At 41.0% G+C, this 24,230-nt stretch overlaps 1 protein-coding gene across 6 annotated transcripts; it reads right to left on the reverse strand.

The window, feature by feature from the left end:
• Nucleotides 1-905: 905 nt before the first annotated feature.
• ZNF184 (zinc finger protein 184) lies at nucleotides 906-23,678 on the reverse strand. Of its 6 annotated transcripts, none has more exons than XM_025986502.2 (6): nucleotides 23,451-23,678; nucleotides 22,768-22,911; nucleotides 15,253-15,320; nucleotides 6,938-7,064; nucleotides 6,527-6,622; nucleotides 906-3,385 (listed from the first exon to the last, which is right to left on the reverse strand). In XM_025986502.2, exons 2-6 carry the CDS (start codon nucleotides 22,772-22,774, stop codon nucleotides 1,428-1,430), a joined length of 2,256 nt encoding a protein of 751 aa, XP_025842287.1. In that variant the 5' UTR covers nucleotides 22,775-22,911; nucleotides 23,451-23,678; the 3' UTR covers nucleotides 906-1,427. The 6 variants fall into 6 exon arrangements, with proteins under 6 accessions (XP_025842287.1, XP_072585010.1, XP_072585012.1 ...); XM_072728909.1 differs by having other exon boundaries at nucleotides 23,206-23,631; XM_072728911.1 differs by having other exon boundaries at nucleotides 23,158-23,595.
• Between the last annotated feature and the right edge of the window lie 552 nt (nucleotides 23,679-24,230).

Below are 24,230 nucleotides of genomic sequence, written 5' to 3' on the forward strand. Positions count from 1 at the left end.
GTTTCTGTACTACCTTCTGTTCTCAGAGATCTCCATTCTCAAGGCCAGGCTGGGAAATTGTCAGTTGCTCCGAAAAGAGCTGCCTGATAATTAGACTAGATCGCGAAGGAAACGGGCCTTTCTCTTCCGTGCTTGGCCCATACAGATTTCTGGCTTGCATGCTATCCTTACCAGGTTGGCCACCACTGGCCATAGAGGCTGTGGGCTGCACACTGCCAGGGGCATCATTAGCCCTGTCATCTGCATTTGATAAGCAAATAAAATGACCTTTAAAAAGCTGTTGAGGGATCCCTGGGTGGCGCAGCGGTTTGGCGCCTGCCTTTGGCCCAGGGCGCGATCCTGGAGACCCGGGATCGAATCCCACATCGGGCTCCCGGTGCATGGAGCCTGCTTCTCCCTCTGCCTGTGTCTCTGCCTCTCTCTCTCTCTGTGACTATCATAAATAAATAAATTTAAAAATATATATATAAAAAAATAAAAATAAATAAAAAGCTGTTGAATTTCTGTACTTCAGTGAGGAAATAAATTAATCCTACCTCCCAGAGGTTGTGAGAACCCAACTTACAAAACAAGATGGTAGTCAAAATTATGTGTACAACAGCTAATCTCAGGCTCCTGGGAGGAGCCACATGACACAGCTATCAACTAAAGGAGTGGATAATGAAATCTATTCCAGTTCTTTCCAGGTGCATATTAAGAGTTCAAAAAACATACTAAAGCCTGGCCCCTACCCCCTGACCAATTTAATTACGTCTTCAAGGGTGGGGCCTTGGCAACAGAATTTTATAAAGTTCTTGAAGTGATTCCACTATTCAGTGAAAGTTAAATAACACTGGTTTAGCTATGGAAGGGGATCTTTGTAGTTGTGATGAACTTCTAGAATGTTAAAATGTGCTAAGAAGAGATAGTTAACAGGAAGGTTTAATACTTGCCCTGAGGTGAACTATTATATTACTGATAAATTATTAAGAATTTTTTACAATTATTTTTATTAAGAACCAGTAAATCAACTTAAATGCATCAGAACAGGAGCATAATAGATCCTCAGTCTAGTTACTGAAGCACAAATGCTTTCTATTAGCAAAACATGCATAAATACACACACTCTAGATGCAACATAGGAAAATGCTGATGTATAGTAACCCTGATCAAGAATATATTGTGAATATTCAAAACTGGAATATAAAACTCCAAACCACTTCTGAAACCATCTACTCCAAACCCCTCATTCACAGAGCAAACTGAACCTTAAAACAGTTGAATTTTCCAATGTCACAAAGTTGCTTAAAAACATAATCGGATTACTTCAGCCTGATGTCCTTTCCATTCCATTGTGTGACAGTGAAAAGTTAAAATATTTTAAGCACTTTCTCAGTTCCTCTGGTTCTTCAGTACTTAACAAAAGGACAAACCAGACTTCCTCAGAGTCATATGCCAGGGTGCAGTCTCTGATGTTTGTTGAGAGCAGACCGGTATCTGAAGGCTTTTCCACAATCATTACAGCCAAAAGGTTTCTCTCCTGAATGGATTCTCTGATGCTGAATGAGGTATGTGCTCTGGCTAAAAGTCTTCCTGCATTCATTACAGTTGTAAGGTTTCTCCCCCGTGTGAGTGTTCTGATGTTCAGTCAGATGTGTGCTCCGGCTGAAAGCTTTGTCACATTCGTTGCACTTATAGGGCTTCTCTCCAGTGTGAATTCGTTGATGCTGTGTCAGATGAGAGCTCTGGCTGAAAGCCTTTTCGCATTTATTACACTGGTAGGGTTTCTCTTCTGTGTGAGTTTTTTGATGTTGAGCAAGAGATGAACAGTGCCGGAAGGCTTTGCCACACTCGGCACACTCGTAAGGCTTTGCTCCTGTGTGGATTCTCTTATGTTGTGTGAGGTGTATGTTTTGGTTGAAGGCTCTCCCACATTCATTACACTTGTAAGGTCGCTCTCCAGTGTGTATTTTCCTATGCTGAATAAGGGAGGAGCCATAACTGAAGGTTTTCCCACACTCATGACACTGATAGGGCTTCTCACCTGTATGAATTCTCTCATGTTTAGCCAGAGATGAACTCCGAATAAAGGCTTTTCCACACTCCTTACATTCATAGGCTTTCTCCTGGGTATGTGTCTTCTGATGCTGATTAAGGTTGGAGAGGTAACTGAAAGCCTTCCCACATTCACTGCACTCGAAGGGCTTTTCTCTGGTGTGGATTCTCCGATGCTGAGTAAGGGAGGAGCAGTAACTGAAGGCCTTTCCACATTCATTGCATTTGTAAGGTTTTTCTCCAGTATGAATTTTCAGATGTTGAGCAAGAGATGACCAGTAACTGAAGGATTTTCCACATTCGGCACAGTCATATGGTTTCTCCCCCGTGTGTGTTTTCTGATGTTGAGTGAGGTTTGAGTGCTGGCTGAAGGCTTTCCCACACTCGTTGCACTCATATGGTTTCTCACCCGTGTGGATCATGTGATGACGGATAAATGTTGAGGGACCATTGAAGGCCTTTCCACATTCATTACATTTATAGGTCTTCTCCCCAGTATGAATTTTCTGATGCTGAGTAAGATGTGTGCTCCTGGTAAAGGTTTTATCACATTCATCACATTTAAAAGGCTTTTCTCCTGTATGAATTTTCTGATGTTCCATAAAATGGCCTCTCTGGCTAAAGGCTTTTCCACACTCGTTGCAAGTATATGGTTTCTCACCCGTATGAATTCTCTGATGCTGAACAAGATGGGTCCTCTGACTAAAGGCTTTCCCACATTCATCACATTTATAGGGTTTTTCTCCAGTGTGAATTCTTTGATGTTGAGTAAGAGATGGACCCTCAATGAAGCCCTTCCCACACTGATCGCACTTATATGGTTTATCTCCAGTATGAATTCTTTGATGGTTTATAAGGTTCTCACTCCGACTGAAGGCTTTTTCACATTCGTTACATTTGTAGGGCTTCTCTCCAGTATGTGTTCTCTGATGGCGAATAAGAGCTGAACAGTAGCTAAAGGCTTTCCCACATTCATTGCACTTACAAGTTTTCTCTTTTTTAACTGGATTTATATTCTGTTTGACACTTGTTTTGGTAGAGGTCTCTTCTGGAGATTTTTCTTGTGTTATAAGGTTTGAACTCACACTGATGCTTTTCTCACAGTCATTAGTTACAGGGCCTCTCTCCCAGGTAGGTATTTTATTTTCAGTTATTTTTATTTCTCTTGCCAGGGTCTGTTTGTTTGCCTGCTGCTTCTCTACAATGCTCTCATACTCCCAACTTTCTAAAAAGTTAGAACTGCAAGGATCATCCCTCTTGTGTTTTTCCACGATTGCCTCTTCAGATGGCTGCTCTTCAGAAACATCCAGCTCTGGGACTGATATGCTATTTTCTGGTCTTGTCTCACAGTCTGAAAGAAAAAGAAAATGTCTATATTCTCTAAATGCAAGGGGAACAAATAATTGCCTTTGTTAGAAGGACCTAACAAAGCTGAGAGTAAAGCTCTTAGGAAATCTTGAGGATTTTCAAGTATAGCCTATTATTTGGGGAAAAAGTTGGAAAGAGATAAGGATAATGATAAATAAAATATGAAAGTGGCAAGAGAATGTCTCAGTTTACAGATGATCTCTGAGAACCAGGAAGGTAGTAATAAATTAAAAACTGACCAGAGCAATGGCAGACAGCCAGGGACACTGGCAGACTAAGGTTGGCAGTGTGAACAGGACTCCTTGCCAATGTGCACAAAACAGAAATCTGAGACAAAGACGTCAAGTGTGGACAACTATGGAAGACCCAGCTGACCCTGAAACAGAGGGAACAGCTACATCTCTGCCAGAAGTGCAGAAGGCATATCCAGAGCACAGACTTTACAGGAGGAAGAGAACAAGTTCAACTCTAGATGTTTCAAGAATTAGGAAGAGAACAGAGGGACTAGACTGGAGTGGTGTTTTCGGGGGTGGAAGATGACAAAAGTAAAAGCACCCAGATGTTCAAATGTGAGATAGGAAGGATCAGCACTGACAAGGGAGCAAAAGAATAGACGAAACAATAGGAATGTATGCAAGGAAAGAACACGCGGGGGTGGGGGGGTTCCTGAAGGTGGGTAACAGCAGGCTGGATAAAATATACTAATGAAAGTGAGCAGTTCATCAGCACACAAACAAGACAGCAAGGCACATAACCAGGAAGTGCAGTGTTGCTCAAGACAGGAAAGATGACAGCTAAAGAAGCAGGGGACTCAATGCTAGTAGATTCAGTAAAGAAAAAACCACATGGCTTTGGTTCCTTCCACTGGTGACAGGAGAGGACAGCAGATCCCAAAGAACCCTGAATCTCTTATGCTGCCAACCTCATGGCAATCAGCACCATCATCACTGCAAGCATGCACCATGGGGCAGATGGGGAACAGCTTCCCACCCCCTCCATTCTGGCACCCTAGGTATCAGCACAATGCAGGGAGGCCCAAGCAGACTCCTAACAGCAGTACTTCTCCAGCACAGACCAAATTAGTGCAGCACAGGTTTGGAGGAATGGCCATTTGTTCAGTATAAGAAATGGGTATGTTTTCACTAATAGAATGATGCCAAGATATATTTGTACAGCAGATGGCCATAAAGAATACCTCCCAGAAGTAGTTCAGAGTGAAGAACACAGAGACCATGGGGTCTGAGGCCATTAAAGGGGGAAAGGGTGTCCAGCCCTGGAGCTGTAGTTGAAGGCAACAAACACAACAGACCATGACCAATGTTATCCACATTGTCATGTCTGAGATCAGCGGTAGGGCAAAGAATAAAGGATTGGAGCGAGTTCAGAAGGCCAGACTGAACAGCACCAATCCTACTGCTGAAAGGAATCCTCACTTTACTAATGCAAAGCTGTGGGCATCAACCACAATACTGCAACACCCCTATGGATAGGAAAATAAAGGATGCTGACAATCAGGCTGCAAAAGACCAAAGTAGACCCATAAGACAGAATACATAACAGGGTGACAGGTCTGCATTCTGTGTGTATGTGTGTGTGGGGGGCAGGTCTCCACAATAGCCCAGAGAAGATGGCATAAGGAAGGTAAGGAGAATGATACAGACAAGGCCCACGACCAGCAAGCCACCTCAATGTAGGTACTCAGACAACTTCCAATTACCTGTACATATCTGTAAAACCATAAACTATTCTTATGGAGATTAAAAACAGCAAATTAGCAGTTAAGATTAAGTCCACTCTGAATGCTAAAGAGGGAAGGCTAAGGGCTAGCTTACCAAGACTACCATCCTGTGGTCCTATTCCAGTAATAAAAAGTAAATCAGAGAATGGAGTCAAATATTTAAGTGATTGTCTTCTGCTTACCCACCAGATCACTGGGACCTATGTTATTATCTACACAATATGAGGTGTCTAGTATTATTTTTACCTAAATAAATCTCTTTTTGGTAATGACTAAAGCATTTTGTGCAAAGTCTAGGATTTTTTAATACACAAATATTTTAAAATTGCCTTCTATTGGTTCAAGTTGAGATTTTTAAAACTTTAATTTGTAATAAAATCTGACAACTTTTTTCCAAAAGTTAAGCATGACTTAATAAAGCTCTGAATCTGTCTCAAAAAAAAAATCACTTTTCTAAATTGTGTTCCATAAAGCCATAAATTTTTACCTTAAAATCTTAAAGGTGAAGAATGAAAAGAAGGATTCATGTTTGGGAGGGTGGGGGGAGTTAGAATGCAACCCTGCTGGAAATTCATAATGCCCAATTATATATATATAAGAAATCTCTGAGTGGTCTTTCAGTAAGAAACCTGCTAAAATTTTAGATAACCCAGCACTTCCCAAATTTGAACATGGAGTGCTTTTTTTTTCTCCCCATAAAAAAGAACCCCCATTCCCACCTCATTGATTCTGGAGATATATCCCTTGCCTAGTGTGACTAAGTTTGTATATTTTTTCAGGATCAGATCTTTAAACTCTGTGCAGTTTGGGAATTCATGGTTTACAATAAAGTTATTCATAATTTCAAGTTGTAGGATCAGAAGCTTAAGGAATAAGTGATTTTAAAAATGAAGACTGCAGGTATGGAACTCACTTTTGTAGAGTTTGGCTGGGAAAGCAAGGAGGTCTATTGGATGGTGGCCAAAAGGATGAACAGTATTGAGTAAAAGCATTTGGAAATTTAGGGTACTATTTGTTTGAAGGTACTAGCAACAGAGCCTGTAGATCCAATACAAACAAACTGTAAGGGCTGAAAAGTGGGTGATAATTAAGAGACTAGGATAATTAGGGACTAGGAGGTGGGAAAAGATGGAATCGAGAGTCCAGGTCAAGAGGCAGCCTTTAGAAAAAAGCAGGAACGATACCTCCTCTGAAAGGAGAATCAAAAAAGAAGGTATGTGGAGACCATTAGTGTTCTGACAAAGCTCAAGAGTCCATATGGATTCTCATTTCTCCACAGGAGACACTAAAGACAGGCAAGTACATCTATATTTCAGGCATAAAACCCTCTTATCAAGCTAATGGTTAGAGTTAATGATATTCATCCATCAGGTATCCATTACTTACCTCCAAAAGTACCGATTGGAATGCCAGGTTCAACGATCCATGGCTCCGTCCCTTGCTCTAACTGGGAAATCACATCAGGTTTGGAAACTTGGAGTCCTGTTCACAGGAGAAAAAAAGGTTCCTGACTACAGTAAGAGGAAAGTGCTACATGGGATAAATCTGATGGCAGTGAACGGCACATAAAGGCTTGATGTAACAAATTCCCAAACATGGTATAAATTGGCAACCGATATGGGCTTTGAAAAATTACTAGTTTGTACTTCTACTTGCTAGGAGAGTAGAAACCTTTTCAAAACCTTTCAAAATTTAGGAATCTTAGGTTCCTTAACTTCATCAAAGGCAAAAACTCACATAAGCACAAGAGACCCCTCCTCCTCCACACCCGGATGTTCACTCAGACATCATCCTTACCTATGGAGACCAGGTGGGTATAATTTTCTAGTGTCACATCCCTGAACAAATCTCTCTGGAAGGGATCCAGCTGTTTCCATTCTTCCTGGGTAAAGTCCACGATCACATCCTTGAAGGTCACTGATTCCTGAAATAGCGAACATATTTCTCCTTAGCCATAAAGCATTTACCTAGGAAAGGGGTGGAGTTTGCAATACTGATGGAAGTAAGGCAAAAGAACAATGGGGCTACGTGAATGACTTTGATGTTTCCTCTTTGAAATCAACATCAAAACAGTGCCTCATTCACTGGGTTACTGTGAGAAATTGATAAGAAATGTTCAACATGAAATACTTATTTAAGGTCTGGCATAAAACTAGTGCTAAGTCAATGTTGGCTACATAGTTCATCACCATCATCACCATCTCTGTGATCTAAAATAAAATACACAGAGTATTAATACTACCTATTAACATCAATAAAAGCTTTTACTACCCACAGTGTTTAAGAATAACCAAAAATGTTTTTGAAAGAATTTGGGGGAGGAGACTTGCCCTACTGCATTTCAAAATATACCAAGAGGGAAATTAAAGGGGAGTGGCCTAGTATGGAATAAAACTTGATGAAACAGACCCATGGTTATAAGAACAACAGGATTAAGTGACTTTCAAATTAGTTAAAAAGAGCTAAATTAGCCACTAAATAGTATCAGAACAAATGATTGTCTATCTGAGAAAAAAATTAAGGTGAATTTCTTACTTCATGGCACACAAAAATTTCTGTTGGAGTAGAATCTTAAAGAAAAAGCAAAAATAGAACAAGAGCTAGGGTTTATAATACGCTTGAAATGAAAATCCAAACACAAAGAGACTGAAAGATATAACCACATAAAAATGTAAAACTTCTAAAATAAACCATAGACAAAAGACAATATTCTGAATTCCGATAAATAGAAAAAAGATGAACCCACAACAATAACAACAACAAAGCCAACAACGCAAAGAGCAAATTCACCCAGGACAGTGTTCTATAAGCCCTCTATAAAAAATGAGATACAACCAGACAGCAGGTTGGCTAATGCTGCTAAGTGTACATGGGCAGTGAGGTAGAGCAGCCCTGGACCCAGTAAAACTTTAAAAGCACCTATCACTCAATCCAGTTTTATTGCTTATAGGCATTTATTCTCCAGAAGCACTCAGAATGCAAAGACACATGCACAAGTACCCTTGCAACACTGTGGAGGGATAAGAAGCAAACTTAAATGTTCATTAATAGGATAGTGGTTAAAGGATTTATGGAATATCCATACTGAAGCCCTTGATAGGGACATTATGTTTTAAAGAATTTTTTAAAAATTTATTTATTCATGAGACATAGAGAGAGAAAATGGGAGAGAGACGGGGGCAGAGGGAGAACAAGCTCCATGCAGGGAGTCCGATGTGGGACTCTATCCCGACACTCTGGGATCACACCCTGGGCCAAAGGCAGGCGCTCAACAGCTGAGCCACCCAGGCGTCCCAATAGGGACATTTTTAAAATGAAGTATCTCTAGATGCACTGATTAAGAAATGCATGTGATATTAAGAACAATATATATGGCATGATCCTGTTTTTATTTTTATGACTAGGAAGGCTTATATATAAACAGGAAAAAAACCTGAAAAAAGACATTACCAACATTATCAGTGGGCCTGTGTGGTGGGACTTGGAAGCACTACAGGGGATGTCCTACCTTTGCTTTGTTCTGTATTTGAAACTGGGTGAGTTAGTTTTGTTTTAAAATTGGTAAATCAGGGGCACTGGGATGGCTCAGTCAGTTCAGGGTCTGCCTTCTGTTCAGGTCATGATCTTAGCGTCCTGATATCGAGTCTCACGTTGAGCTCCCTGCTCATCAAGGAACCTGCTTCTTCCTTTCCCTCTGCTCATGCTCTATCTCAAAATTAATAAATAATATATTTAAGAATAAATAAAAATAAAATTGATCAATCAACCCATGAGATTTCTGTTTCTAACGAGAACAGAGCAAGTAGACTAGCTCTGCCAGTGTCAACAACTACCCAACTGAACGATCTATCTGGAACAAATGTTTTTATATTTGAACAGCAGGCAGGACAGACGATCACGAGCCTCACAACACCCTCAGCATCCTGCCTGGAGGCACCCCAGGCTGGAGGGGAGGAAGGCAGAGCCCCTAAAGAATGGTGGTCCTACTAAGCTCAAGACACAAAAGCGACTGCTGAAGAATATGGATACAGGGAATCTGCAAGAAGATACTGCAGAGTGGAGAGCTACACAAGGAGGAAGTTCAAAAACCGGTGCCGATACTATGGTCTCCACAGACAAGATGAAGTCAGCAGTATGACAGAGGGATGAAGAGACATGCACGCTCAGCTCCCACAGACGGTGCCAACACATTTCAGAAGCAAGGCAAGTTTGCCTGTCAGGAAAGAGCAAAAGCAGCAGGTCTGATTTGTACGACCTTTACTAATCTAACAGGGAGAACCCGATCCATGTTTCTGAGCCTTAAGCTCTGATATCTAATGTTACATCGTCACTGACTGATGGCATGACCGCGTGCCTGGAGGGGGATGTCCCAGACTGTCAGCACTGTTGAAAGTGCAGATGAAGGCATCATGCACATATAGTGCCTGCTCTGGGATCTGCACCACAGCTGCTCAACGGCAGGTATGTGCCGAGGGGGTCAGTGCCTTTTAAAAAAAAAATTTTTTTTATTTATTTATTCATGAGAGACACAGAGATAGAGGCAGAGACAGGTAAAGGGAGAAGTAGGCTACCTCCTGGGAGCCCAATGCAGGACTTGATCCCAGGACCCCAGGATTACGACCTGACCCAAAGGCAGATGCTCAACAACTGAGCCACCCAGGCACCCAGACCAGCTCCCTCCAGGAACTCTGGACTCCAAGACAAGTGGCTTCCCCAGGTAGACATTTCTCATATCTCTGTGGATCACAGCTATAAACAAAGTGTCTTTGTGCGACCATCATGGAGGGAGGACTCCGAAGCCTGCACCTGATTTCTTTAGATTCCACTCGTGAACACCTTTTTCTTCTGGATCCTGTTGTGTATCCTATGTTGTAATCATCTTTAGCCCTAAGTCATGCCATTGACTTAGGGGACTCATTCTAGCAAATCACTGACTTACAAGGGTGATCATGGGGCTCCCTGAAAAACAGTCCCAGAGTAAGGCTGGGCTAGATCAGCCCTAATAAAGCTTGTGATTCAAAAACAAACCTCAGAAGGATCAGGCTGTGGTCAGGATGAGAGTAATAAGACTGGATTCACATTCCTGCATGAAATAACAAAAAAAAACTCCAGACAAAACATAGGAAAACCGTTTCCAAGCAAATGATCTCATACAACAAAGAACAGCGATCCCGAAGAAGTAGTAAACCAAAGAGGTGAGTCACAATTGCTCCAGCTTACTGCCCTGAGTTTCCAGACAGGAATGCAGAGGGGGAGCACACAGGGGCTGCCCCAGAGCTCCCCAAGCTGAGAGTCTGGGGAAGCCAAAGGGACTGGAGGTCACAGGACAGAGTACTACAGGTGAGAGTCACATAGGAAAGAAGCAAGGAGGACTTGGCAGAGCACCATCAGTGGGTGGTTGTGAGAGACCACCCAAGGCTGGGGAAGAATCACCCAAAAGGATTCAAGAGAGTAGTACTGGTGCTCAAAAAGGGCCGGAAGTAGAGTCTCCTTTCCCACTGGTCAAACTGTCAAGTTGCACAGTTCATTAGACACTGGGTAAAATACGGAGCAAGGCTGTGTCTCAACAGTGGGACCAAGCAGCCAGAGACCACACGTTGCTCTGCTTCACCTAATAAATCTTAGAAGCCAGATCTGAAAAGAAACACACTGTTTCAAGTAACTCAACTACATCCCAGAGTAAGGCTCAAGAATATTTTATAGAAACACAAAAGTACACAGAACCCAATAAGGTAAAATTTACAGTGTCTGCCATTCAATCAAAGATGATCAGGTCTGCAGAGAAGCAGGAAAATACAACTTGTAATGAGGAAAAAATTAATCTGTTAAAGCCATCCCAGAACACAAATGCTAAGACTAACAGATGACAGCAGTAAAAATTATTATGAATGTATTTCGTATGTTCAAAACGTTAAGAGACATGGAAGATATTTTCTTAAAAAACCTAAATGGAATGTTTAGAGCTAAAAATGAGAACGTTCAGAGATGAAAAGCACACTGAATAGTATTCACGGCAGATCAGGCATCAAAGAAGGAAAAATTCATAAATTCAAAGACAACAAAAATAGAAAATATCAAAAGTGAAACAGAAAGGAAAACAGAACTTATAAACAGAGATGGCATCAGAGAGCTATGGGCAACTTCAAGTGGCCAATATGTGTGCAACTGGAGTCCCTGCAAACAAAAAAAAAAGAAAGAGAGAGGAATAGAAAAAATTGAAGAAATAAAGCATAGCTCTTTAGTTTCTAAACTTGATGAGAAGTATAAACCCACAGATCTAAGACACTCAATGAACTGCAAGCCTACGAGACACAAAGAAATCTACACCAAGGCGCATCCTAATCAAGTAGCACAAACCCAGTGAAAGAGAAAATCTTACAAGCATACAGAGCAACGAAGACACATGAATGTAAAGGAACAAGGATGAAAAAGGGTAGATGCCTTTTTGTTGGAAGCAATGCCTTTTTTCTTTTTTTAAAAAAGATTTTTTTTTATTTATCCATGAGAGAGAAAGAGAAAGAGGCAGAGACACAGGCAGAGGGAGAAGCAGGCTCCATGCAGGGAGCCTGACGTGGGATTTGATCCTGGGTCTCCAGGATCACGCCCTGGGCTGAAGGCAGCACTAAACTGCTGAGTCACCTGGGCTGCCTTGCTGGAAGCAATGCAAACAAGAAGAAAATGGAGAAACAACTTTATATACTGAAAACTGTCAAACTAGAACTGAAACAGAGGAAAAATAAAGACTTCTTCAGGCATAAAAACTTGAAGGGATTCATGACCAGTGGACTGCACTATGGGAAATTGTAAAGAAGCCCTTCACACAGGAGAACAAATGATGCCAGATGAGAAAAAGGATCTACAACCAACATTTCTCAACCTTATCATTACTGCTATTTTGGACCAATCATTCTTTAAAATCACTGCAGGGGCAGCATCATAGGCATCACCCCACTGGATGCCAGTAGCACTTCCCACCAAGTTGTAACAACCAAGTCTCCTAACATTTCCAAATGTCTCAAGGGTCAAAATCACCCCTAAGTGTCAATCACTGATATACATCATAAAGATTAAAAACACCATGGGATGCCTGGGTGGCTCAGCAGCTGAATATCTGCCTTTGGCTCATGGGATCGAGTCCCACATCGGGCTTCCTAAATGGAGCCTGCTTCTCCCTCTGCGTATGTCTCTGCCTCTTTCTCTCTGTGTATCTCATGAATAAATAAAATCTTTAAAAAAGAAAAGATTAAAAACACCAGAAATCTAAGTGTGTGGATAAATATATATAATCTCTTCTTATTATTTATTACATCTCTTTAAAAGATAATTGCTTAAAAATATCAAGTATTGTGGGGTTTGCAGCACAAGTACTAGTAAAGTATGTGACAACAATTACATTAAAAACTGGGAAGAAGGCAGCCCCGGTGGCTTAGTGGTTTAGCGCCGCCTTCAGCCCAGGGTGTGATCCTGGAGACCCGGGATTGAGTCCCATGTCAGGCTGCCAGCATGGAACCTGCTTCTGTCTCTCTCTCTCTCTCTCTCTGTATCTCAAATAAATAAGAAATATTAAAAAAAGAAAAAAAAAAAAAACCTGGGAAGAGAGGGGCGCCTGGGTGGTGCCTGGGTCAGTTAAATATGTCTTTGGCTCAGGTCATAATCCCATGATCCTGCAATCGAGCCCCATGTCAGGCTCCCTGCTCAGTGGGGAGTCTGCTTCTCCCTCTCCCTCTGTGCTCTCTCTCTCTCAAATAAATAAAATCTTAAAAAAAAAAAAAAAAAAAAACACCCGGAAGAGAGAAATGAAAGTGCACTACCATGAGGTTCTTCCAGTCTTCACAAACAGAATTATCACTTGAAATTAAGAGGCGATAAATATGTATACCTTAAGCAACAAAAAAAAATAACAAAGGGTTATGGCTAATAAGCTAGTGAAGAAAATAAACTGGAATCCTAAGCAACATTCAGTTTCCAAAAGAAGGTAAGAATGGAGGAAAAAGGGAATGAAGGCAATACGAAAAGAAAAAGCTAGATGATACTTAATCACATCAATAATCATATTACACATAAATATCACATTGAATGTAAAATCATATTAATAAATGGTCTGAATACCCCAATTAAAAGGCAGATTGCCAGACTGCACTGAAATAAGGAAAACCCAATGAACTCCATATCACCTACAAAAAAATATAAAGACACAAATTAAAAGCCAAAGGATGAAAAAAAGATATGCCATGCTGACACTAATCAAATATCAAAGTAAGCTTCAAAGCAAACAATAAAAAGTTCATTTTTCAATGATAAATAAGGTCACTTGGTTAAGAAGACATAACAATCCCACATGTTTATGCACCTAGTTGCAGCTTCCAAAGACATGAAGGAAAAACTGATAAAACTGCAAGGAGAAATACACAAATCCACATAATAAATTTCAATATCCCCATCACAACATTTGACAAAACAAGTCAATAGAAAATAAGGATATAAAGCATCTGAACAACACTCAACCAGCTTGACTGAACAGATACCTGTGGTAGATGGAGTAGTGTCCCTCCCAAGACATCCACATACCAATCCTTCAAACCTATGAAATTATTACCTATTACCTCATTTAAAACAAGAGACACTGCAGATGTGATCATGTTGAGGACTTGAAGATGGGAAAATGATCCCAGATTACAGGGGCGGGCCCAATGTAATCAAGAGTCCTTGTAAGAGGGAGGCAAGAAGGTCAGGGAGCAGATGTGAAGATAGGAGAAGAGTCACAGAGAGATTTACAGACGCCACTAATGGCTGTGAAGGTGGAGGAATGGGAAACAACAAGTCCAAGAATACAGAAGCTGGAAAAGATAAGGGAACAGATTCTGCCCTACAGACTTCAGAGGAATGCAGTCCTGCCAACTCATTTGGACTTCTGACCTCTGTAACTGGAAGATAGTAAGTGTGTTGTTTTAAGTCGTGATGCTTCTAAAAGGAAACTAATGCATTCTTAGAATACTCTACCCAACAACAACAAAATATACATTCAAGTCCTCACTGCTCATTTACCAAAGTAGACCAAATAAGGGCAAAAGAAGTCTCAAATTCAGTAAGATTCAAGTCATACAAAGTATGTTCTCTAATTGCATATATTCACTATCTTGATTATGGTGATGGCTTCCTGAATACAAAGGTATGTCAATACTTACCAAGTTATACACTTCAAATATATGTAGCTTATTCTCACATTATACCTCAATAAAAACAAAGTGATACCAGAAGTACTTGAGCTGAAAGTGGGAAGAATTGGGATCATTTCCTTGATAAGATGACTACACTGTGGGGCAGAAAGTAGGGGAAAAGTCTAAGAAGGAGTCTGATGAAGGGAGGCCTTGAGGTGAATCATTCCTGCTGGAACAATGGTTACTTTTTTTGCCTAAATTCTCAGTTACTGGTTTTTCCTAAAACAAGATCCTGTCCCTTTCTCCCTCAAAAACCATTAATGGTTCAGAAATGGCCTACAGAATAAAGCCTTCAACTTCTCATCTAGATAACTGAGGCCTGCCATATTTCAACTTATTTAATTAACCATTTGTTTACCATCTGCCAAAATAAACCATCTTTCTAATTCCTCTGTAACACCTGTTAATTCTAGTGACACTTTACTCAGTCTTCCCCATAGCTAGAATCCAACCCATCTCTCCCACATTACTTGTCTAAATATCCAAATGTCCCATATCCTGGGAGAGGTAGTGCATATCCCATTCCCCTTGAAACTCTCCTGACCCCTCCACACTACACATTTGTACATTCTTTATCTTTCACAGTACTCATTTAATTTTTATATTTATCTGTTCTGGTTTTTAGCAGTCAATTAGTCTATTCAAGTAAAGGATTAAATTTTGCACTCCCTTTGCTCTATCACTGTTGGAGCATGACAAGACACCAAGCAAGAAGGTAAGTAGTGAACATGTATTAGTGATGCTGGAGAGACAGAGGTGCAAAGAAGGTCACTGAGCAGTTGGGAGCCCAGAATGAATTCCCAACATTGGTTTTTATAAATGAACATATACCACAGCAAAAAATTCACAATCCACTGTGCAGACTAAGATGGCATTTCAGGAATTCCAACTTACTTGAAAACTGGTTGATGCAAGTAAAGTGTGTCCCGCTTGGAGGAGGGCAGGCTCCGGAGAGGAAGGGTCTGGAGGAGAAGAAACACAATGAATCCTGTCCGTAGTAGCTGTTTCCCAGCAATCTGTTAAGTTCAGATTCTCTTTCCATGTGAAAATAGTATGAAGTATGCCATTTCCTTACTTCTCTGAATGCAAAAAAAAGTAAGCAGGATCATTGAGGACTAGGGCCCCAGTACACCTCATCAGTAGGCTTGGGAAGTAAAGCATGACTGGGACATTCACAGTTCTGTCTCCTAGATACGTACAGTATCCCTCAACTCAATATGTTCCGTATTAAGTCAGGCAAAGTATTTCCACAGCTTTCTCTGCTACATACAACATCTGAATAAATAATACAATTACTTCCCAAAAATCTTCACAGGTCCTTTGAAACTCTAAATATAAAAATTTGTATTAACAGAAATTGAATATCATAATAGCATATATTACTTATACTACCTACCCACCAGAAAAATTAAATTGACATGGTCAGTACTAAATGCTGCCAAGCACGTAGAGCAACTGGAACTTTTGTGCATTGCTGTGGGGTGTAAATTTATTAAACCCATAGGAAAACTGTTTTTGCAGTTATATACTAATGTTAAACATATGCTTGTTCTGAATTCAGCACTTGTGTGCATACAACCACATACAACCACAGAAGTGAAGGCCATGACCACCTAAAGTCTTGTAAAAGACTGTTTATAGCATATTTATTCATAAGATCCCCAAATTGAAAATAGCCCAAATGTCCTTCAACAGGTGAATGGATAAATAAACCACAATATTTTCATACAACAGAAAAGAATGAGCTATTGATATACCTAATAACATGGATGCACCTCATAATGCTGAGCAAAACAAGCCAAACATAAAAGAATACATAACTATATAATTCCATTTACATAAAAAAAAAACAGACCAAACTGACCTGTGGTAATAGTAGTTAGAACAGTGGTTACCTCGGGAGGGATAATAACTGGACAGGACCACAAGAGAAAGTTTTGGGGCATCAGAAACATCCTACATTTTACTGTAGGTGGTGATTTCCACTGTTATGTAATATATAAAAATTAATCAAACAATATAGAGTTGTGCACTTAATATATGTAACTTATACGTCAATAAACAAAAACAAACTTTGCTTTTGAGAAGGTCTATTCAAAGTAATGGTTAACAGGAAAGCCCAATTCTCAGAAAGCAGAGGAAGCAATAAAAGAAGCTATTTATTATTCTCAACTTAAATTTGATCAGTAAGGGAAAACTGATTTGTAATAAAAACCTTGAGGGAAAAAATGAAGATGTGATTTTAGAATTTTTAACAGCAAAGGATATGTTGTGCATATACAGATATGTAACCAAGACTTTAGGAAAATAGAATCAAGAAAAATGTCTCGGGTAAAGATGCTCCTCACCTCAAGTAACAGAAACCAACAGAACCAACAACAGTGAGACCTGCAGAAACCAGCCATGCTGGTTATGGTGAACGGCAATAATAAACGCTCAGTAAATGTTACAAGTGTTATGATTATAAAGGCAGAGACATATGAAAAGTAATCCTAACTATACAATTGTGAAAAAAATCCCAAGAAGAAAAAAAAAGCAAGGACTTAAAATCACTCTGGCTGATTTACATTTATAAAAGATACAACAGGCAAAGAATTGAATAATGATATCAACGTGGCAGATTAAGAGTGTAAAAGAACCTTCCCTGTAAAAGAACATGGATTTAGACCATCCCTGTGGTGAGGGTATCTCTGTGGAAGTCCAGGAGTCCAGGAGAGAAGTTTTGGCATATGGTGGAAGCAAATAATAATAATCCAGGACTGAATGCACTGATGATGTAAGAGACAGTTTCACTTTGTGTCACAGCCCCCATCCCCACGGTGTAAAGCTCAGAGCCAAGAGAAACCTTCCAGGCCATTGCTCCCAGATAGTAAAAGTGAGTGTTGGGCACTCAGCTTCCCTAGTAGTGTGGGATGCCACCAAAAAGACCCACTTCCTTCTCATCCATCCAGAACACTGAAGTGTCCAAGGGACTGGGGGGCAGGGAGCAGCTGGGGAACAGCAGTCAATACTCTTGGAGGGCACAAAGGACCACAGAGTGTACTAGCCACTTAATGGACTCCATTAGGAAGCCTGCCAAAGAGCCACTAGGGATGCTCCCCCGCACATTCCCCCAACTAGCCTATGGGCACCCCAATGGTCTACATGCCTCACCTGCACACCCTTCCTGTGGCTGGCTCCCTGTGTAAATCCCTGATGACAGCGAGAGTAAGTCAGGCTCTTGCCAGCTTGACTCTGCAGGTCTGGGCAGAAAGCACTAAACCCTAAGCATTCGTACCACCAAGGAAGAGCAAATGGGAGTCTGCCGCCACCCAGCCTCACTCTGCAGGACTGAGAGGAGGTATGCAATTTTAAGAAATCCTCCCCACAAGGGAAGAAAAAGTATGGGGCAGACATATCCACAGAAGGTCTGAGAACACCTGAGCATCCATAACAGGGCTGACAGAAGGTACTTTTCTCCTGAAGCCAGTAACTAAAGACAGGAGGAGGAAGTAACTGCCTCTTCAAATGCAAAGACGTAACCCCAGACTTCAAGAAACATAAAAGATCAAGAACACATGACATTACCATAGAAACACAGTAATTTTCCTGTAACTAACCCTAAAGAAAGAGAGATTTATGACTTACACAATAAAAACATTCAAAATAGTCATTCTAAAGATACTCAGTGAGCTATAAGAAAACACAGAAAAACATGTAAATGAAATTAGGAAAACAATATACAAAACTGGAAGTTTAACAGATAGATAGAAATCATAAACAAAAAGCAAAATGACAAATTCTAGAGCCAAACAACATAATGAAATGAAAAATGCAATGGAAGTCATCTACTGCCAACTGGACCACGCAGAGGAAAGAAGCTGGGGGACAGAACACAGGTCACTGGAAATTATCCAGTCACAGGAGAATACAGAAGAAAAGGAATAAAAAAACCCAATGTAGGATACCATTAAAAGATACAACCCAGCCATTACTGGAGTCCCAGAAGAATAATGGGGAAAAAGGGACAGAATGCTTACCTAAAGAAATAGTAGCTAAGAATATCCCAAGTTGTGGCAGAAACTAGGACCTCCAAGTTCATGAAGCTCAGAGGTCTCCAAATAATTTCCACTGAAAAACATCTTCTCTAAAACACATTATGATGAAACTATCTACGATCAAAGACAAAATTATAAAAGCAGGAAGAGAAAAAAGTGCTAAAAGAGAAAAACTGCCAACCAAGAATATGTTACCCAGCAAAGTTGTGCTTCAGAAATGGAGAGAGAAAGACAAAAAACCTAAAGGAGTTTGTCACCATTTGTTTACAAGAAATACTGAAAGACATCTTTCAAGTTGAAATGAAAGGATGCTAATTAATATCACGAAAACAGGATATTATAAAACACACTGGTAAAAATAAGTGATAGTCAAATTCAAAACACCCTAATACTGTTACATGGTTGTGTGTTCAACACCAATTTTTATGTGATGGTTAAAGGACAAGAATATTAAAACTATAGCTACAATAATGTATTAATAGATACAAAATATAAAAAGATGTGAATTGTGACACCAAAGACATAAAATGGGAGGAGCAGTAAAAAGGTAGAGGATTTTTTGGTATGCAATTGAAGTTAGTTATCAGCTTGAAACAGACTGTTTTATCTAGATGTTTTACATAAGCTCCAGGATAACCACAAAGCAAAACCTAGAGTACACACACAAAAGATAAAGAAAAGGAAATCAGAGCATACCTCTCTGGAAAATTATTAATTCACATGGGAAGACAGCAAAAGAGGAAGAAAGGAACCAGGGAAGTATAAAACAGCCAGAAAGTAACTAATAAGGCATTAGTGGGTCCTTAGTTACTAATAATTAAACACAAATGGATGAATTTCTCTAATCAAAAGGAACAGAATGGCTGAATGGATAAAGAAAATCAGACCCACCTATATGCAGCCTTAGAAGAGACTCACTTCAGTTTTAAGAGCTCACCAGACTCAAAGTAGATGGATGGAAAAAGATATTCCATCCAAATGGATTCCTGGGAAACTAAAATGGATGTAAAGTCACAAACTGAAAAGAGACAAAGGGGCCATTATGCAATGATAAAGGAGTTAATTCATATATCCAGAGAATATAATAATTATAAATACATATGTACCTAACATCAAAGCTCCTAAATCTGTTAAGCATATACTAACAGATTTCAAAGGAAAAACAGACAACAATGTAGAACAATAGTAGAAAACTTCTGGGCAGCCCAGGTGGCACAGCGGTTCGGTGCCGCCTTTAGCCTGGGGTGTGATCCTAGAGACCCTAGAGATCGAGTCCCACACCGGGCTCCCTGCATGGAGCCTGCTTCTCCCTCTGCCTGTGTCTCTGCCTCTCTCTCTCTCTCTCTGGGTCTCTCATGAATAAATGAAATCTTAAAAAAAAAAATAGGAGACTTTACTATCCCACTTTCAGCAATGAATAGATCATCCACACAGAAAATTAACAAGGAAACCTTGGACTTGCACCTACCTTAGGACAAATGGATCTAAAACACATAATACAGAACAGAATACACATTCTTCTCAAGGACACAAGAGCTTTCTCCAGGATAGATCACAAAACTAGCCTTAGCAAATTTAAAACTAAAATCATATTCACCGTCTATTTCAACAAAAATAGTATAAAACTGGAAAAATTCAAAAATAGTGGACACTAAATAACACACTCCTGAACAACCAAAAGGGTCAAAGAATAAATCAAAAGATATCCTGAAACAAATGAAAATGGAAACAAAATACCAAACATATGGGATATAGCAAAAGCAGCTCTGAGATGGAATTATATAGTGCTTAATGTCTACATTAAAAAAAAGAAAGATCTCAAATAAATAACCTGGCTTTACACCTAGAAAAGGAACAAACTAAGGCCCAAGTTAGCAGAAGAAAGGAAATAAAGATAAGAGCAGAGATAAATGAAATAAAGATCAGAAAAATAACAGAAAAGATCAATGAAACTAAGAGTTGGTTTTTTGAAAAGGCAAACAACATTGAAAAACTTTTAGCTAAAGAAAAAAAGGGGGAAAAGTTTAAATAAATAAAATCAGAAAAGAACAAGGAGACATTACAACTCATACTATAGAAATACAAAAAGGATCAGAAGAAACCACTGTGCCAACAATGAGGATAACCTATAAAACATAAATTCTTAGAAACATACAACCTAATAAAACTGAATCATGAAGAAACAGAAAATTTGAACAGACCAATATGGAGTAAGGAGACTAAACCAGTGATTAAACACCTCCCAACAAAGACAAGCTACGTATGAAACTGTTTCACTGGTCAATCTGTCTAATATTGCTAGAAAAATTAATGCCAATACTTTTCAAATTCAGCCTAACAGCATATAAAACAAACCTACAGCTAATATCATACTCAATGGTGAAAGGCTCAGAGTTCCCTCTAAGATAATCGACAAGAGGAGGTAGCCCACTCTCACCTTTTCTATTCTATTTAGCATAATATTAGAAGTCCTAACTGGAATGATTAGGCAACAAAAGGAAATAAAAGCCATCCACACTAGAAAGAAAGAAATAAAATGATCTGTTTGCAGATGACACACAGAGAAAAATCTTAAAGACTCATCACATTGGACAACTTAAACTTACACAATGTTAGGAGTCAAGTATATCTCAGTATAGCTGGAAAAAATTTTTTCTTAGCAACATTTTGTAGCTTTTAGTGTACAGATCTTACACATACTAATTATATTCCTGTTTCATATTTTTGGTGCTATTATAAACAGAACTGTTATTTTTTTGAAACTTACAATTATTTACTGATAATGTAATGAAAGACAGTTCATTTTTTAAATTAAACTTTTTGTTTTGAGGTAATTTTAGATACCCATGAAGTTGTTAGAGATTTTCTGCACTCTTAAAAAATCAAGGACTAATATAAGGCAGATCTCAAACCTACATAAATAAGTGATGTTACAACTTTTAATAATATTACATTAAAAAAGAAACTGTGTGATAATAGGTTAAACCAAACTTGGCTGCATACCCATACTTAAAGAATGTAAAAGCAATGACAATGCAGAGAAAAGTCTAGTGATATATCACACAGCTCTGTCCTAACTCTGACCTGTTCAAACATGAAGGAAGAAATAGAAGGAATATTCATTAAAGATGCCAGTGACGTCAAGTTGGGAGAATTAAAACACTGATTTTTTTTTAAATTTTTATTTATTTATGATAGTCACACACACACAGAGAGAGAGAGGCAGAGACATAGGCAGAGGGAGAAGCAGGCTCCATGCACTGGGAGCCCGACGTGGGATTCGATCCCGGATCTCCAGGATCCCGCCCTGGGCCAAAGGCAGGCGCTAAACCGCTGCGCCACCCAGGGATCCCTAAAACACTGAATTAATGAAGATTCATAATTATTCTGACAGGTTGGAAAATGGCCAAAAACCTGAACAATCATATATGTGAAGTCCTGATATTAAGGATAAAAAACAATGATCTCACACAAGGATGGCATAAATCTAGTTCACTACAGTTTATGTAAAAAAGATCTAGGGCTTACCACATAATATCGATGATTTTTTTCAAAGCAAATATAAACCGATTCTAAACAGCAGAAGTATAAACCAAACTCAAATAAGTACTTTTAGGTACTAAAGGTCTACAGAATTTATCACAAAGACATCTAAAGAACTATGCTTAATTGCAGGCAATGCATTTTAAGAAGCAATGCTCTCGGGCAGGAGAGTCTTGGGAAAAGAGGTCCAGACATATCATATGAAGACCCATCAAAGGAAATGAGGCTGTTTTGCTTAGAAAAGAAAAGAATTTGTGAGTAGGTGTTTTAACAGCTGAATTCACATTCTGCAGGGCAGTAATGTCTCTTGCTTTTGGAGACTAAGAACTAAGATTCAACACAGAAGTTACAGGGATAGGCACTTCTGCCTAACACAAGGAACTTAAAAAGGGGGGGCGGGGCGGAAGAGCCACCAAGGGAATAGTGTGTACCCAAAATGGAGAGTTTAATGCCACACTCCATCAGTATGCATAGGCTTAGCAAACGGCCATCTGCCAGGGATACTATCCTTCTTGTATTGAAGGGACGATTACCAAGATTTTTTCTGACCACAAGATTATTTTCATATCTAAGAAATAAAAGTCATGTGAGGATCACAGACCACCTGAATCATCGCTCCTTTTCATTTCCCAATCCCGATGCCAGGGGTAATGAACTCTTCCTGCAAATCTCTCCATGTAAACCTAAGTAAGGATCTCGCACCATTATGCAATCCAGTTTTTCTCTATCCTTGAGATAAGGCTCCCTCCTTCCACCTCTAACAGCTGTCAAGTATTTGATCTTCTTTTGCCCCCATCGCCCCGCTCTTCCATCCTCGGGTCCCCACTACCTTCCATCTCAGGAGCTCATTCCGTTCCTCCGGAGCCTGGACACGAGGGTTTCCCGAGCAGCGTCCTTCCAGCAGGGGCCTCGGTCTGGGGTTCAACCGTCCGGCAAAGAGCAGGAGCCCTTCCACACGCTCAGGCTGGCGGCCCTGAAAGACACACGGGGTCAGCAGCCTGCGTCACAATCGCACTTCAGAGTTCTGCACTGTGGCGCAGAGAGCCTTGGAAAAGAGAAGTGCCCTCCGAGAGCCAGTGCACAGGCACTCCCGCTGAACAAAAAGAGAGTGGGGCACGAGGACGCAGGTTCAGCTCCAGATGCAGAGGAACCCTCGGTGCCCACCCCCCCCACCCCCCACCCAACGCTGGCGGGAGCGCGCCCAGGCCCGGCCCGTTACCTCCGTGCACACTGGCGGGCTCCCGACCCGGCTGGGAGGAAGACACACCTGTTGCGGGGAGGAAAGGCTGGAAGGTGGACAGACAGGGCGGGGCCGGGTGCAGATCCTTCCTCTTAGACCGGAACAAAAGAACAAAGCCTTCCAAGGGATCAGGGCGGAACCGCCCCGCATTGAAAAAAGAGAGGGGCTCTCCCACCGAGGACTCCCCGGCGCCCTCCCGCAGAGGCCGCGACCAGCCTGGCGATGAGGGTGACGTCACGCGGCCGCGAAGCGGACGGTTGCCATGGTGATACCTGGGCTTCCCTCCCTCTAGGGCGATCCGCGCACTCGGATCCCGCGTCCGGAAGCACTGGGACAATCACCAGACGTAGAGAAGGGAGCTGAGGAGGTTACACTTCCCTAGCGCCAACCTCTTTTCACGCCTACTGCCGCTTCAACAGCCACTTCCGGTCGCGCGGAGAGAACCCCGCCCCCTGCTCGTGGGCAGCGTTCGGCCGTGCCGGGCAGACACGCAGAACTACGATTCCCAGAGGGCATCACGACGCTGAACCCCATTTCCCAGAGGCCTCAGCCAACGTGTAAGTTTTCCCATTGGGCAGGTCTCCCCGCCAATCACTGGCTTATAAACGCCTCCAGTGGCAGTAGGGGAACCGCGGGCACTTTCAAGTTTGTGTGACCGAGCAGCTTGCGAGCAAGCCGTGTATACACTTGTAGATAGTCTTAGGGCACACACAAGCACTCCACGATGTATTATTTGCCTTTATTCCTCTTCCCGCAACCTAGGGAGTGCTCTACTGCTTCGTCATCTTAAAAATTCTGCTCGTGACCTGTAATGTGACTTTCAGGGCTCTCAGACGGGTCCCAGAGGCCTGTGTTTTCTAAATGCTGGAGGAACCTGGGAGGTGTGGTGTCGGCGTTTTGCTCCGGGCACTGCGTGGTTTCGTCCTCCGTCAGCGGGTCGAGTGGAGCCCGACGCCGGGTCGCCAGCGTGTCCCTGGCACAGGAGGACCCCGTGGAAGTGGGGAGGGTTTCTGTGTTCCCCAGGCACTTCCGAGCTGTGGACCCCAGCTCTG

The sequence above is a fragment of the Vulpes vulpes genome, chromosome 12 (genome assembly GCF_048418805.1).
Source record: "Vulpes vulpes isolate BD-2025 chromosome 12, VulVul3, whole genome shotgun sequence".
Classification (NCBI taxonomy): Eukaryota; Metazoa; Chordata; class Mammalia; order Carnivora; family Canidae; genus Vulpes; species Vulpes vulpes.

What these genes read in the sequence shown, in the direction of transcription:
- ZNF184 (XM_072728908.1), bottom strand. Translation starts at nt 23,328, where the DNA reads ATGCGGGGCGGTTCCGCCCTGATCCCTTGGAAGGCTTTGTTCTTTTGT. An exon ending in ATGAGCTCCTGAGATGGAAG is followed by an intron (nt 7,065 to 22,767) that starts GTAGTGGGGACC and finishes TCGCTATTTCAG; the next exon opens with GAATCAGTGACCTTCAAGGA. An exon ending in TACCCACCTGGTCTCCATAG is followed by an intron (nt 6,623 to 6,937) that starts GTAAGGATGATG and finishes TCCTGTGAACAG; the next exon opens with GACTCCAAGTTTCCAAACCT.